The following is a 17,350-nucleotide window of genomic DNA, read 5'->3' as shown; positions in this document are numbered from 1 at the left end:
CTATACTGAAGTCAATGGAGCAGATTAGCACTTTGCAGGATCAAGCACTTTGTTACTTGTTTGAAAATTTGTTTCTTTTTTGCTGTCACACTCTTGTACTGCAAATTTTTTTTCCTTAGGTCTATGTTTGTCTCAATAGATACAAAGGAATTTTACCTCCGTTCACATGGCAGGAGTGGAATTAAAAAACATGGGGCAGCAAATACTAGGCAGCTATCCTGTTCATTTTCACTTGACTGGAGACGTAGATGAGAAAGGAGGATATGAATATCCTACTTACCTTGATAATCTGGCTATACACCACTGTTTCTCTAGGTGTGTTGCCATACATGGAACACATGGCCTTCTGGTAAGAGATACATTTTACTGACAAACTACTACCTTTATTTTGCTGAATGTTAAAAAATGTGTAATATGTCCTGCGACGCTTGAACACCATACAATTAAGTATTTTGAAGCATGACTCTTTTTTCTAGTGCATCTGTTGGGTGGATACCTTGAAATAATTCAATTTTAGAATTGACATTGTAGTGGCCCTACGAGTCGAAAGAAATGTCAAGTTCTGTATATTATGTTTATAATTAAGCATGATGAGATAGCGTGGAACTTTCACCAGGTAACTGTTGTCTTCATCAAACACATGGTGAAGTTACCAACCTTGGAATTTGCAACAGAGATACAATCAAGAGCTATAGTTAAAGCCAGGAACAATGTTAGACTAATCCAAAGATATTCATAAAGCCAAGGGGAAAGACATGTGAGCAATAAGGGCCCAAATGCCCGCTGCAAAGCTTGGTAATTTTGGCTTTGGGTCAAACTCTCTGGCAGAGGTCATTGTGGAAAGGGGCTCACCAGAAAATGTGTGCCCAACAAAGAAAGTGCCAAGATTTGTTCAGGAAACCTCTCCACTGCATCTCCATGTTCTCCGTATCCCACCCATGAAATGGTATGGTGTGCTGAAGTGAGGCCCCACTGGCAGGGAAGTACTTATGGGTCATGTTACCTGTGTTTAGTCATAATCCTCCCCCACCCTGATCTATCCATGACCCATATGCACTCTTCATGAAACGTTATTCTTGCCCCTGTACATAAAGCTGCTGCCAGCTAGAACACAGGTATATATTCATACTGCTTTTGTAGTATGTGCCCGTTTGGTACTGTACTTGTAAGTGTGGAAGGGGCTGAAGGCACCCTCTGTGGGCCTGAGGATCTGTTTGCATTGTCCAGATCTCCTTCAAAAAGGGCTGATTGTCACTTCCTGATATCTTAAGTGTTTGTGTTGGCAGAACCTCCAAAAGTTGATGGAATAAGTAGTGTCTTCCTTTTCCTTCCTCACAAAATGATCACTTATTTATATTAGACCTTTTGAATCAGGTGAACAATCGGAGAATAAATTAATGTTGACCTAACTGGAACAACTTGTGCTCTTGAGACTTGTCAAAAGTGTAGTCAGACAGCTCCCTACTGACTATGAGATTCCACATATGTCAACTAAATTAGAAACTCAAATGCAAAATCTAGTCCTGCAGGGGATAGCATATGGGTTTGCAAAGGCAATGAGTCCACAAATCAATGAGTAGATAAATGTACTAGCTGAATCTGTGAATGAAATCATTTTGTTGCAGTGCAGTAATTAAAAATAAATCTGTAGCCAGTCCTCTCAGACCAATCTGAGATTTCAGCAGGGAACATATATCTCAGTGTATGAACAACTGAGTAATATGTTTATATAATATGCATGTTAATTTGGCCTTATGTTGTGATGCTTTAGAGTTCAGAGCAGAGAAACTTTGATACAGGGTTTTTCCCCAGTTTTATGCTACTGTGAATGAACAAACTGGATCACTTAACAAAATATGAGGTGGGATGCAGCATTTTGTGGCACAACTGTGTACTTGTCAATGAGATGAAAGGCACTTCAGATATCTGCCTTTGTGTGTGCCATGACTGTGCCATGTCACAAGTCAGCAGCCTTGCAGCACAGTTTTGGTTACTTATCACAGCTGAAAAGCAGGTTGTGACATGCCTGCTGCTTCACTGACATGCACGACACATGCCACCGAACCCTGTAGTCATTACTGTATAAAGTTGCAGTACATGAAGGTCACTTATATTGTAATGCTGAGCTATATATAATTCAGTGTTTGGAGGCATCCTAATTATCTGATATTGGAAACACTACTGGAGCACAAGGCTGCTGAGTGGACAGAGTTTCATTCCTAAGCATACAACAGTCTGCTACCCCTAATATCACAGTGTGATAGGTAGTACTTCTTTTCCAAACCTTTGGCTTCTCTCTGTAATATATGTTAATGGCTACACCAGGGTAATCAGTCCTGCGATCATAATTTTGGCCTATTTTCTTTTGACCCTGATTTTTTTTCAGTGCAAATATAAATGATCTTTAAACAGTGCTATTCCCAGTTAGGTGGGTGGTCAGTGTCCTTTCAGATATGAAAGTTACTAGGGAGCTCCTGTGTCTCTCTCTCTCTCTCCTTTTTTTTTTTTTTTAAAGCCAGCACCTGGATTAAAAATAAAATAAGACCCAGGGCCAGCTTTTGGCTCCTCATTCACCATGTTTCTAAAATCCAGGTTTGCAACCCTTAGCCAGATCCATGAGAATCCAAGGATGTAACTGAAATTCTGTCTTTCTGGCATGGAGAGATTTAGTGTTGATCATTATTTTCTTCCAAAGAGGAGTATTTGGTCTTATGTGTTTATTCCTTAGCCCACTGCTGATTGAAAGCATCCTCAGCACTGCTCCTGCCCATCACACTAAAGGACATATTTAGATAGAGCATTACCATTCTTAGGAGGTTGGCAAAGACATGTGACGCTGTTAGCTCAGAAATGGGTTTAGCTGTCTCTATTAGCAAGGCTGAACTGACCAGCACACTCCTCAGTGCCACTGCTTCTAGATTGGTCAGGCTTGTGGCAACTGACCCTCTCAGTCTGAGCATGTGTTCCTGAATTCTGAGTGGGAATATTTTCAGTGGACTGCAGTTTTTGGAAGCCAATAGATGAGTGGGGTTTTTTGTTGTTTGTTTGCCTGTATATTAAGTGCTCTCTAGACATCTCATTGAAACAGATACAAAAGCTGCTGATTCCAATTTAGAGAGTTATCAGGGGAAAATGAATGCCAGTGGGAATTGGCAATACGATACCCATACAGATTGTTATACGTGTGTAACATACAATTATCATATTACTTTCCAGATTCATATACTGTAAGTATACTTGTCTACAGTAGATGAATACTGAATACTTACAATGATAATCATCCTTTTTTCCCAGATTCACATACTGTATCTGGTTTAACTAGCCCTCTGTCCCTAAAGGAAACCAAGTAGGTTCATATTATTTAGTCTTGCAGTCTTTACATGGACATTACTCAAATTGATGTAAGTGGGAATTTTTGCTTGTATAAGGAGCAAGCGAATGTGCTGACATCATTTAAAGTATAGCGTTAGCTTAAGTTTTATTGAAACCTGTCAAATAAGATTTGGCAAAAAAGACTCCGTATTTTAACTGGTCTGATTTAGTATTTTCAGTTATGAAGACAAATTTTAGAAATCCTCACTAATGCTGTACATCAAAGCAGGCTTATTATGCTAAGTCCCTTCGGTCAAAGTATGTTTTAATGAAATATTTTTGTGCACGTGTCCACTTAATCTTAAGAAGGTGGAGAAGATGGATTGCAACTTCTGCAAATATTAGGAGAATTAATAACCAGAGAATATAGGCGAAACATCTTATTGAATTTAGTAGTGTAAATTATTCTGCAGTAAAACACTGAATCTCTTTTCCTCCCTCCAAATTGAGAAGTATCTCAAAGAAATCTAGAGTATCTATGAATAACACAGTCATGCTGATAAATACCACAATTCTGTATCAAATATTCTCACATAGACTCCAGTACAGTTTCAAATCAAAATTGTATTATTTTCTATTAATTATGCATGTGATCCTACTCAAATTAAAGTTTAATGGGAGTTTTGCTGTTGACTGCAATGTGAGGAAGAGCAGGCCCTGAATGTAGTAAGGGCCAAATTAGCTCACCCTTACTGAGTATACCTTACTCTGGATTTAGTTCCAGAACTACTCTCAGATGAAAGTACCGTTCAGTGTGAGTGAGGGTGGCAAAATTGGTCCTTAAGGTTTTTGAAGTTTATCAATATTAAAAACCACATCTTTGTTCGTAGTTAACATGTAACCCACATTTTGTATAATTGATTCAGGTGAAAGATACTATTGGCTATGATACTTTGGGTCACTGTTTTTTCCTTGAAGATGGGCTGGAGCAACGCAATACATTTTACCACAATTTGGGTCTCCTTACCAAGCCTGGAACAATCTTGCCTTCAGACCGCAATGAAGCCATGTGCCTCGCAATGCGTAGCAATGTCTATGGGAATTATGTACCTATACCAAGCACCGACTGCATGTAAGCCCTAAATGAGTATAATAGGTCTTCACTTTTATATAGCATCTTGCATCTGGTCTTGAAAGTACTGAATTATGATACTGAGGTGAAACTAAGGTGTTTACAAAAGAGTGGGTTTGTTTTCCCAAGTTTGACACATGCTGCTATTGGGATCGTGACAAATTTTAGCTTCTACTGTAACTTTCTATTTTTTAAATAAATATTGGCTACTAGGTAAAGTGTGTTGAGGGTGAAGGCTCATGGAGGTCTCTGCTAATAGAGACCTGAATCTCAGTCAATTAATATTTATTGAATTCCATTTCTGTCACAGTTTTCTAGTGTGAGAGAGAGAAAAACACAATATAGTATCTTGCTCGTCTCTGAATCCTTTTTAATTGGGATAATCAAGGCTCCATGAAATCTGTCTGATAAATCGGGCTCACTTCAGCCTGGCATAAGCAGACATAAATCCCATTTACTTCAAAGGGAGTTTTTTTGACTTCATGGATGACTTTGGATCATAGCGTCTAGAGTAAATTAGCCATTAGCACATGAGTACATTAGGGGATCAAATGTAAAGATTAGCATAAATTATAATTAGCCATGTTTAGTTGCACTTTGCTCAGAGGGGAAAAAATCATTATTATTGGTGGCTGGAGTACACTTCCAAACTGAAGAAACGGTCCATTATAATATGGGTACTAATATGATCCCATTGACTCAGCTAGGGTTGCTCATGAGAGTGTAGTTTAGCCCAGGAACCCGGTACTTTTCCAGGATAGAATTTAAGGGCCACATCTTGCTAATTTTTACTCACACAAGTAATCCCATTGACTTCTTTGGGATTACTCCTGTGAGTATACTCAGGCTGCTTTTGTGATTAGTACAGTTATATTGCAGGTATCTGGGCCATTCCTGCAAACCATCAGATCCAATAGGATATTCATGTTGATTTAGGATTGTTCCCATGAGCATGAATACACGACAAATGTAATAGGATGGTTCAGAAATAAATGTATGTTAGTATTTTCTGATTAAAAATTATCAAATTAGCTGCTATGAGTAAATAGGGGAAAAAATTAACAGAACTCTTACATGTGGTATATATTGTCCATCGCAAGTTATTTTCTTAAACAATAATTGCATAAATATAACTAGCTTTTGTCTGTGCCACCATAAATCCTCCTGCTTGATAGTGTCCTTAATCTGAGCAAAGGAATTCGTATCACTCTTTAATCCCATTAATAATCTGTTAGCAGCTTGCACAGGATACTTATTCTGGTATCCTTCTGATCATAAAGCTGTAGGGAGTTAGACCTTCCTCCCTCACTCCAAGTTCTATAAAGGAACAGAAGGTCATTTTTTAGACATTTTCCATAGCTATTTAATTCTGTCCCTAGCAAATTCTTGAAAAAATGTCCTCAGGTTTACTTAACTTGCTTTTAACAGAGCACAGATTTTTGTGAATAGTCTCATATAGCTTCCAGTATATAGCTCCATAAATGAACATGTCTGACATCATTGCTTTTATTTTTCATGAAAAGTACCTGTGGAGTTTTAAAATCAAAGGGAGTGTGGTGGCTAAAATGTAATGCAATGCTATAAAAGCTTAGCCCTTCCTGTTTTGTTACTCCTTAGGATCATTTTCTTTTTTAAATTTTATTTTATTTTTCATTTTCAGGGCTGTCAGCACATTCTGGATTGCTAACCCAAACAACAATTTGATAGAGAATGCAGCGGCTGGTGCTCAGGTAATATCATTAAACAGCAGGGACCATATATCACCTTCAATCCACATGCATGCACCACTTACTGATGCCATTGGTGTGGAAGGCATCACGTTTTTATGTATCATAGAATCTGGGTGCCTATTGCTGCATAAGGCCAAAGGCAATTAGGTAGTTATTGGCCTGGTACAATAAGACTGCTTGTGAACTGGAACGTTCTGTTTGTGTCCAGAGATCATCCATGTGCACAGAATTGATATGTCATACCAGAGTTTCCGCTTATGTAAAACAGGAAAAAAGTGTGTGTGTGTGTGGGGGGGGTGTTGTTGTTTTTTTCTTTGGCAAATGTTGACTCTTTAGTGGTGACCACTGTATTTAATAATAATAATGTTTAATATAAAACTGGAACCCCAGCTATACATGCAAATCATGTGTATGATTAATGGCATGTTCCCTAAGCCAAAATTTCATCTACCCTTCTCCTTCATACCCCCAATATATGTGCATGCAAAATCCACAGGTGTGTGCCCAGACGAGCACTTGTGCATGCAAGTGGAGTAAGCTTGTGTAGACAGATGTGTTGGTTTTATATGCACAAAGTGGTGCATGCTCATTTTGCAGGCTGTGTAAGAAGTTTCTTTGAAAATTTGTTGGTGCCACTGGCAAAGCTAAATACTATAGAGTCTGAGAATTTATTGAACTGCCCCATAGTCTCAACCTGTTTATTGTGTTTTAGGATGTTGGGATATGGTACATCTTCCACCGGGTTCCAACCGGGCAGTCTGAGGGACAATACCCAGAGGCACAGGCGGAGTTCACTCCCTTGGGGATATTTTACAATAACAGAGTCCATTCTAATTTCAAGGCATGTAAAAGATTTTCATACATTTGCACAAATGTAATAAGATTTAGCACTTACTGTAGGTAGCTCTCAGATTGCATGGGCTAGAAACACTTTCATAGTGCTGTTTTAACATTGACTAAACAGTTGTCTCAACATCTCTGCAATGTACATGGGTGGTATTATTCCTATTGTACAGATGGACAAACTGAGACTGTGGGCAGTATGCTGCTCTGTGCCACACAGCATGGAGGAATGCATGCAGCAGTAGATGTTGTATAGACATAGGGCACATAGCAGTAGATGTAGTGTTACTCTCTACTGCAATAGTGGGTGGGTGGGTATGGAGGGGTGTGGCCAGAGCCCTGCAAAATAGCTGGAGTAGGGCCAAATCCTGATCTGCCATTTTTTTTTTCAAAATAATTGCGATAACTTTAATCTCACTTTAAGGTAATTCCATGAAAATATTTTCCCTAAATGTAGGCATAAAGACTGAATCTACAAATAAGAATCCTTTTTTTATTATTGCTCAGGATTCCAGATGGAGAGGAGGCAAATATTACTGTATCAACTTGGGGACGTTTTTGTTTTATTAGGATATACTTTAGTAGATAAAGAGAACTTCATACAACTTTAACTTACTCTATCCACGTATGTGCTGGCTCATCTGTGCAATAACACTGCATTGCAATCTTTAAGTTCACTACACTGGATCACCTTCTGCTTTGATTGTAGAGAAATTGCAAGTCCAAGAGGAATTAAGGCCTTACCTCTCAGCAGGAGCACTGTTCCCTCTCTGCAACATTATTCTTTCAAATTGTCTCCCCGGGGCCAGCAGGAATGCTTTATTTCCTGGCATGAGGCAGTTTAAATTCTTTGCTCTGGCTCAGAAGCCAACTTAAATGACTATGTAAAGGGCATAGCACTGTAGCATTCTGCCCTGACTTTGACGTATTACACGAAGGCCACTGTAATAATATGACAACATCCAAATGTCACCGAGGCCAATACTTGGGATGGAAAGCACGGGCATGCAGAGGGCTTACAGTCCCTTAAGCATGGGCAGCCACCATGTTTGTGTTCCATTTATAATACCCTTTGATCTTCTTTAGCTTGTGCTGTGTGGTCTCCTTGTTCAAATAATTGAACTCCTACGTATTTTTCAGGCTGGCTTGTTTATAGGAAAAGGAGTAAAGACGACAAAAGCTAGTGCTGAAAATCCTCGAGAGTATCTTACTGTAGATAATGCCAGGTGAGTAAATACTGAATGGATAAAAGTGTTTTCAGAACCCTGCAGTATACTCAGCAGGTTGCTGGACCTTGTTATGGATGGAACATCCTAGGAATATAGACGCACAACCTGGGATATAAAGAGGCAAATATTTCAGAACTGTGTGCTGATCATTTGTAGGATTGCTTAACAATGCTAAACATGCACTTGGAGCTCTGAGATGTTGGCAGAGGAGTCCGTGAAAAGAATGGAATTAACTATTTTTCTCAATGACTGAGTTGAAATCTAGATGATAAAATCCATTTCACAACATAATTTGTACCCAAAATCATAGGCACTATTTCCGCCATCGGTTACATAATCTATTTGCAATAATCTTCACACGTGGGTGTCTCCTTTTGCCTATACATTTATGAGGGGAAAAAAACTTCCAGGGATTCATGTCACAGAGAGGGAAAGTGAGTACTTAATGTCATTGGCTAACCACTAGAATCCTGTGGGCTTATGCGGAGCAATGCTGCAGAGATCAGCCGTTCTCTTCTGCTGTGTCCTGGCTAGTCCCACCTCACGCGTACATTGTGAGCTACACAGAGCACTGATAGTCTCCCATGGAGTTGAAGGATAGGGACCACAATGCAGGAGAAGTGACATTTCCCCTTTCTGTGGCTTCCCTCGGCCCCCTTATTCTGGAAGCAGAAGAGACAATACAGCCCCATGAGTTTGCAGAAGGATGAAACCGAATATGAAGATGGACTGGGGAAGAATAAGGGGCTTTGTTTTGTTTCTCCCAAACTCAGCAGTGTTCAGTCATCGGCAAGTGTGGCAAGAAATATTCTGAAAGTGATTGGAAAACGTATAGATTCATGCTTAGTGAAGCTTTCAGACATGGGAGTCCCACTTTAAGACTGAAATGATAGCTCATGTATGTCACTTAATTATCTTCAGTTGGCATCTTGTTCTTGCAGGGTGGGAGTTTCAAAGTGCCAAAGTGATTTAGGAACATAAGTCCCATTGAAAGTCAATGGGGCTTGTGGGTAGGATTTCTAAAAGCAGCTAAGTGACAGGTGCTTTTGAAAATGTTACTGTGTGCTCCTAAGTCTAGAAGATCCTTCTGAAAATCCATCTTGAGAGAGAAGTCCTGGCTCCATTGAAATCAATGGGTGCTTTTCCATTGACTTCACTGGGGCCAGAATTTCACTCTTAATGTTTATTCTGTGTTAGCCTTGCAATAAGATGCAGTACCAAAATGAAGCTATTGTTTTGAATGTGATCCAGAATACATAAGTTCAGCTGAAAATAGAAACAAAATGACTTCTTTTAAACCCATCAGTTCAGTATGTGGAAACCATTAGCGGTGACTGACAGGACCTCCTGTGTTTAAGGTTATTTCCCATTGCTCTGGTATAATAACTAGATTCCTTGCTTCAGGTTCCGCCCACATCAGGATGCTGACCCTGTAAAACCACGAGTTCCTGCCTTAATTGATGGCCTCATCGCTTTTAAAAATAACGACCATGGGGCCTGGGCCAGAGGTGGTGACATTATTTTCCGCAACTGTGGGTAGGTGAATGTAATTACAGTTATATCATTGTGCTCATTACTGACATAATAAGTGGATCTGTAGGACAAATTAACATCAGACATTCCTAGTAATTTGCACATTCGTGTTTCTTCTTTTCTAGGTTTTCAGACAATGGAATTGGACTCACTCTAGCTAGGTAATTTCATTTCTCTCAATATGCTGTGTTTTTCAGGGTTCTCCACAATTTAAAATGTTAAAGAATGGAAGGTGAGGAGAGCTTCCCTGCTGATCACATTAAGATGCAAGAAAATCTCACATGTCCTTCCCAAACCACATCAGGTCTCTCCCATAATAGCTATTAATGAAAATGGCAATATGGCATTTCAATTTCTTTGCCTTATCATGTCTGGGAAATATGTCATAATGTCTGATTTCCTTTTGGGCTGTAGATTCTAAACCCTTAGACTAAACATTCTGGTGTATGCTAAGGAGATTTGTATTCATTCTAGTCAAGGCAAGACCAAAAATGTCCATACCTTTGGTATATTTTCATGCAGAAGTAGCAGGAAAAGGCCCTTGGTGTGGTTGTAGAGTGGTTCTTCTGACCACATTCCTACTACTTTCAGGTAATGGAAAGGTTTGTTCTGTTGTAAACCAGAAACCTCTCCAAGATTAAATGTGATTTAAGAGCCTAATCCAAAGCCGGTCGCAGACAATGGGAATCTTTCCATTGACTTCTGTGAGCTTTGGATCAGACCCTGGCTGTGGGGTTTTTTTTGTTTTTTTTCTTTTGTCAAAGAATTTGTAACTTTCTAATTCTGAACTAGAGTTTGGCTCATGATTTGTAAAATGTGTTAGGATGGAGGAGGCTATATAAAAATCAGACCTAACTGTAGTTGCCTGAACCACTGAATTAGCATTATTACTACTATTATTAATACTAACTTGCTGATTTCTAAAGACTATTTTTTAATTCCTGCAGATGCATCTCTTCAGATTAAAAATGACTGTTTCAGAAGTGCAATTAAAAAGTTCTTTCAAATTATTCCTTAATTATTCTTTTGAACTATGTCACATAGTTACCTTCCATTTTTCTTTGTCTGATTCTAGTGATGGAACTTTCCCAACAGATGAGGGTTCCAGCCTGGAAGTTGCACATTCCATCTTTGTCGGAGAAAGCAACAACATTGGCTCCCAGGGAGGACAAAACAGCTACTGGGGTAGAGGGGCAAATGGAGAATATAGAACACTACCCAGAAACAAGTAGGTTATTCATCTAGCATTTACCCTTGATATTAGCATAAGAAAAATGTGATAGAATAAAAGCCTTTGAAATGAATGTGGCTACTAAAGGGTGATGTAAATGGATGTTTAAATTTATTACACAGGCCATAACCAATGAATATCCAAATAAAACCCATTCTCCAGACAAATGCGGTGAAAGCTTTAACAACTGGATGTCTTTGATGTAATTTTTCTGCCTAATTTATCAGTCACTGGAGAGTGGATTAGAAAGTTTGAAAGAAACCAAGAACTATTTTTCAGGGCTACAATCACAGCCAGTGTCCGGGCTGATTGGCTCTCTTGGTGGGACACTAACTCAATTGTAAATATTGTTCTGCACCCAGACATGCCACTGTGGCATCAGAGGCAAAGCTGGATAATTTCCATTTGAAGTGAAGAGGTGGGGAGACAAGGCTGCCTGTACACCTTCGCATCCAACTCCAAAGAGACTTTAGCGCGCATATTTGATCTCCCTTAGGGTATGTGTACATTGCAATTAAACACCCGTGGCTGGCCTGTGTCAGGTAACTTGGGTTCATGGGGCTTAGACTATGGGGCTCTAAAAGTCTGGTGTAGATGTTTGGGCTCTGGGACCTCATGAGGAGGCCCAAGCCCAACCATCTATAGTGCAATTTTATAGCCCTGCAGCTTGAGCCGGAGTCAGCTGACGTGGGCCAGACGCAGGCATTTAATTGCAGTATAGACATACCCTTTCCTGAGTCAGCACCTGATTCTTCATTCCTGACACAGGCAAAGCTCCCACTGAAGTCCCCAAACAAAAGAAAAATAGTGTCCAGTTCCTTGATTTTCCTTTTCTAGTGGGTGTATGTTTACTTCCTTTCTGTCCGAACAACATATGACCCAGTTTGACAAAGAAAGCAAAAGAAAAGTCACTCAGGATCTCACTTCTCTTTCTGGGACTGTAAGTTAGCTCCCTTTACAGGCAAACAGCCCCCCCCTTCAACAGTCAGTGCACCCCCCCCCCCCGCATATTTCTACAATTTCTCACACCTTGAGCAAATAGAAACTCCAAAACAATTGTCATTCATGACAAACCTCTATTAAGGAATGTTTTAGAAAAGCAACAAGTAACAATAGATGGAGTATTTGCTGGTTGGTTATAGCATGCCTTGCATGCAATTAGCCCTTAGACCTGTATAGCCAGGAATCTCTTATTGTTATGAAATTGAATCTCTGCAGAACACCCTGAATAATTAGAGCCGCTATTATTATCAGGCAACTCTTTGGAATGCTCCATTGCATTTCAGAGTTCACCTTTTAATAACCTGTGTTTACTGGTAGGAACTGCAAAGCTGGAAAGAAGGACTATTGCTACCGGACACAATGTCTCATCTTTAAATAAAATACAATTCTAACCCTAAAGCGTATTTAGTCCCATCTGCTGAATAGCTACAGCACAGGCACTGGCATTGTAAAGGCCTGACCCAAAGCCCATTGGTTTCAGTAAGCTCTGGATCAAGGACTAGGGTTTCCCACATGGCCACCACATGTACCTCTGATTTCCCATTGCACTATATGATAGGGTGCTATTTTTTTTTATGTTTTAATTTAGTGGGTTATCCCAGGCTGTAGGTGCTTTAGACACTTACAGTCAAATTCAAAGAGAGAATCTCACTCTTGCATCTCCCTGTATATAATACAACACTGCATGCAGCTGTGGAGTCCATAATCGATAAGAGGGTACACCTGTGCGTCCTGTTTCTGATGCTTGAGCAATCCAGCTTTACCTAAGTTTCTGAACAAATTAATTGCAAACATGTATCTACTGGCCCCCTTCGTTCTCTTTTATGAAGGTACTGTAGGCCATTCATTAATCAAACAGCACCTGGGTAACACAGAATTCAGTACTGTAAACAGGAAAAAGGGGGGATCAAGACTTACTTGAGACCCCAATGGCATCTTCTAGATTTTTGACATCCTGTGCAACATGACCATATTCCACAGGCCAACCCTGAAGATGTAATCTTACAACTATAAAGTGTTATGGGCCATATTCTTGGGGATGACCATGTGATGCCTGAAGCAGCTTGTGGGGAGAGGAAAATCCAAGTTGTTCTAAGTTGAATCAGCTGGTGGCGGCCATTACAGCGGTGGGAGATCAGACTGATATAACAGTCCCCCAGCTATGCCTATGGCTGGGCTGGGCTGGAGAAGTAGCAAAGGAGACACTACACTGACCCTACAGTCCCTGGGATTTCTCTGACCGAAGCTGCTGAAGGTGTTTTGCCCCTGCTGACTGGCCGTAAGGGGCCATAAGGTGGGGTGAGGCCAGATCCTGCTCTGGACTGGGATTTTGTTTCTGTGATCACTCACTTAACCACTGCTCCTCTTCTGAGCCTTAGCTGGGGAGAGCTGGGTGCCTCTTACAAGGGGATGATGCTGTTCAGCACCTCATGGCCTAGAGCAGCATGATCTTGATTTAGGGAGCATGAAGAGGGTGTAACTGCTAGATACAAATGTAGTGTCTTTCTGTGCTTTTGGAGGAAAGCACTGATCTAGCCCACATGTCTAAAATGGATTTCTGTTCGTTTTGAAACTTCCATAGGACGTTCCCTATCCGTGGCTTCCAGATTTATGACGGGCCTGTTAGGCTGGTGAAATGCACTTTCAGAAAGTTTACTCCCACTGCGGACCGATACTCAAGCGCCATTGGCTTCTTCATGAAGAATTCCTGGCAGATAAGCCCTCAGAACAATGTGTCCCAGATCAAGATGGAGAGAAACGTAAGTGAGAAAAATAGGAGTGCGGGTTTTGGCTGAGCTTGTCTGACTTGCAAAAGTGTTTAACAGTGCTGAGAGGTTTACTCAAGAGACATCTTACTTCTGGGTGACCAGAGATGCAAAATCTACATTGGTCGTTAACATAGAGGCCCAGATCTCAGCTGACGTAAATCATTCATAGCACTATTCACCTTAACGGAGCTATGCTGATTTACTCTAGTTGAGGATCTGGCCCAGTGTTTGGGAGCCACACAAATCAAACTTCAACAAGCACGAGTGCCAGAAAGTTGTGGTACAATTCTTAGATACATAGAGAGAACCTTGGGCCTGATCCTGGGGTCTTCACTGAAAGTTCTATGGATCACAATGGTGATTGAGCCAGAGAAAGGACTGATGAATAAGTTCCAATATTTTTGTGCTGACAGGAGTTGTAAAATGGTTTACCTGTTCTAGCCTTTCTCTTGGATTCATGTGGCAGTCACGTCTCTTCGAGTTTGGCTTTTGAGGTTTTTGGTTCATCTGAGCCCGTAAAACTCAGAACCGAACTCTCACACAAAATCACTACAAGTTGCCTGGGTTGGGCTGAAACCATGAAGGAAAAATTACTGACTTCCAGGTGGCTTCCTTCCGGGGATCGTAACAAGGTCCAGGCCTGCCCGTAACAACGCCCGGGCCCTCTGTGTGATTCATGAACCTCTATAACCTTAGCTCAAGGTTTGGGTTTGTTTGTAGGGAAGTTTCCACGGCTCTAATATTGACAGACCTCATTTTTTTTGGCTTAGCAGGCAGGTTTTCTGCCTTTCCTCCATCACGCCTTATCCACACAACAGGAGTATATTTTATGTAAAGGTTGTGTTAGCACAGTCACTCCTGTGGTTGCTCTTGTGAAAATATAGTGCACTTCATCCTTGTGCATTTAAATAAATCAGACCTCTGTATTTACCCATGTATGTCACACCTGAAGCCAGAACGAGGGTAAGAGATAATTTAGTTGTACATTCTTTTCATCCCTCTGGAGAACTAGCCACAATGAGGATGCAACATTCAGCATGGAGTGAGGAGTGTGCTTAGAGGGAAACCTAAAATGCACAGGTCTGATCTTGCAGTGGATCTGAGGAGAGTGGGAATGTAACCTAAGGGCTGTCAGATGTTTTTTTTTTTTTTTTTAACTCCAAATGCATGTGTTTGCAGGCACGTTAGTGAATCATTACCTGTGGAAAAATTTGAAAATGCAGATGTGTAAAGTTGTAGCACCTTTTGAGGTCTCTGAGCCTGTTTAATGTCACTGCACCTTTTCAGGTCTGGGAGACAGTTTATTACAGGAACACCTTTAAGATCTGAGGTCTGCAAGGCAGAACCTCTCAGAGGAGTTATTAAATGCTGCTGCAATCTGAATTAAAGACAAACATGCTTAAATAACACATGCTAAGTTTATTATAAAACATTTGGTTACATTATCCAAGTAATTACTTCCTGTTTATCCATTCCCAACAAATGTCTCTTTACTATTCTAATATTTTGCCAACTCTTTGCTTTAAAAAAAATAAAATTAAATTGAAAAAGTTAACCACCTCTGCCATAGCAGTAAACAATAAAAACACCTTTCACTTCGATTCTGCTTTATCCAGATTGAATCCAGATCATCTGATCCTGAAGTAAAACTGTAAGGGCTTCTTGCATATTGCTATGTGGCCAATTGCTTTATTGGATAACATATAATTAACATAGCGCCCCTAAACTGTTTATTAATTTTCATATTTAGGCTTCTTTTTATTAATTTTGAAAAGTTCCCTAAAGGATGGCTTATTTTTACAGTCACTTCAGAAGATGCAAGTTGCATAGTGATATTAAAGCTATTAGTCATGCTGGGTGCATAATCATATTGACTGTTCAAGCTAATCAGCTCACTGATCAGATGACTAAATAATAAAACTAGTCAGGTCTTGCTTAATTACAATATAAAAACAATTGTTAAGTGGAACAGAAGAGCTAAACATTACACTCTACAAAAGTATTTTATTTACATTTCTGTTGACAAACACAAAGCTTGCATATGAGGGAAGGAAAATGTGTGCATTTACAGATAATAAAATGAATAACAAAGCCTTTTAATAGCACTTTATAAGCAGTCCTCAAAACAGTCATTGGTCCTCTGCCTACACAAGATTCAGATGGTCATGTAGTGCCATGGGTTTGTGTTAGGGTGACCAGATGTCCCGATTTTAGGGTCTTTTTCCTATTACCCCACACCCCGTGTCCTGATTTTTCACACTTGCTGTCTGGTCATCCTAGTTTGTGTGGACATATCTGTACTGCAGCTGGGACCAAGCCTCCCTGCCCAAGTAGACAGACTTGCTTTAGTGGAACTTGAACTAGTGCACTAAAAATATCCATGTGGATGTTTCAACCTGGACACTGAAGCCTGAGAGGCTGAGTTCCAGCCCAAGTTGGAACATCCATGCTGCTGTCTTTAGCACAGTAGCTTGGGTCCTGCTAGTGCAAGTGACTCCCCAGCTGGGACATTTGCTCCCAGCTGCAGTGTAGACATACCCTCCATGTCCCATAGCTAGAATCTAGACCGGTAGGAGGAAATATCATCTTTAGGTCATATGCAGAGTTTGTGCATAGTTTCCTAGGAAAGCTTTACATTGGACTATTCATAAACGAGGGAAAATTTTTTAATTAATAATAAAAATGTCAGCCCCAGACTTTGGGTCTGTCTGAGCTGTGCCAGCTCCTGGGGGAGACAGATGGTGGTATGTCACCATTTGAGCTCAAATGATCGTTCGGTAGCCCAGGACTGGTTCAGTCCCCTGAGGGTGTTCTAATTTTGACTGTTAATGGCTCCTGTGGTGGTTTTTCCAGCTCCCAGGAATAGCTGGAGTTTAGAGATGGAGCTGGGCCCATTTACAGCAGGCTGTCAGCTCTTTACCATCTATGGATTTGCCCATGCTAGGCGAATCCCCAGCTCCCTGTTCAGGGCAGCTTTATGTCTCTTTGCATTGCTGGAAGTGCACAGATGAGTCATATTTGGAGGAGGGGCCTGGATCCAGCCTAATGACTCCCCATTATTGCGCACAATTGCTGAAAGGGAGTTTACGCTGGCAAAATTCATGTAGCCATGTAGATAAGAGGGGAGCACTTCGTAATATAAGCAGTTGCCTTTATATTTAGACTATTCCATCTTACCCTGGTGTTTCCTGAGTGCCAGGCAAAACAGAAGTTTTCATGCACTTTAAAAATTGCAATTCTGATAGGGTGGATCCAAGCAGACAAATCCAGATCCAAAAAAACCAGACAAAAACCAGGAAGATAAATGTGTTGCCTCTTTACTTCAGTTGGATCTTTATGTTGACTCCAAAGGAAGCAGAACTGAGCCCTCAACTCCACTGAGTTCAATGGGCTTTGGATCAGACCCCATAGAAACTGATCCCTTATGTTGTCAGCCACATTTTTCTGTAATACGAGAGAGATTGTTCCTTCTTACCTGATTTGGGTCCCAGTCCTGCAAGCTGCTCCATGCAGGTGGACCCCCACCCTCTAAAGCTACAGTAAATTCAGGGGGCTCTGCATGGGTATCA

The 17,350-nt window shown here is 40.6% G+C and overlaps 2 protein-coding genes across 10 annotated transcripts in view; both read left to right on the top strand.

Moving 5' to 3' along the window:
* Positions 1-17,350, top strand: part of CEMIP (cell migration inducing hyaluronidase 1) — a 144,164-nt gene that overhangs the window by 4,938 nt on the left and 121,876 nt on the right. The gene's annotated exons all lie outside the window — the stretch shown is intronic.
* The window catches only part of LOC125643336 (cell surface hyaluronidase CEMIP2), a 74,257-nt gene that overhangs the window by 15,220 nt on the left and 41,687 nt on the right, over positions 1-17,350 (top strand). For all 8 annotated transcript variants that reach the window (XR_012670282.1, XR_012670281.1, XR_012670283.1 and 5 more), the window contains 9 exons: positions 140-349; positions 4,239-4,444; positions 6,105-6,174; positions 6,887-7,015; positions 8,158-8,243; positions 9,651-9,782; positions 9,905-9,940; positions 10,855-11,007; positions 13,595-13,772. Coding sequence is in view for 5 of the 8 variants with exons in the window: in XM_075133152.1 (XP_074989253.1) it covers positions 140-349; positions 4,239-4,444; positions 6,105-6,174; positions 6,887-7,015; positions 8,158-8,243; positions 9,651-9,782; positions 9,905-9,940; positions 10,855-11,007; positions 13,595-13,772 (1,200 nt within the window). In the remaining 3 variants the exon portion in view is untranslated. The remainder of the gene's footprint in view (positions 1-139; positions 350-4,238; positions 4,445-6,104; positions 6,175-6,886; positions 7,016-8,157; positions 8,244-9,650; positions 9,783-9,904; positions 9,941-10,854; positions 11,008-13,594; positions 13,773-17,350) is intronic.

The sequence above is a fragment of the Caretta caretta genome, chromosome 10 (assembly GCF_965140235.1).
Source record: "Caretta caretta isolate rCarCar2 chromosome 10, rCarCar1.hap1, whole genome shotgun sequence".
NCBI classification, from domain to species: Eukaryota; Metazoa; Chordata; order Testudines; family Cheloniidae; genus Caretta; species Caretta caretta.
Note: the sequence above shows the minus strand (reverse complement) of the source record. Positions and strands in the feature narration are given on the sequence as shown.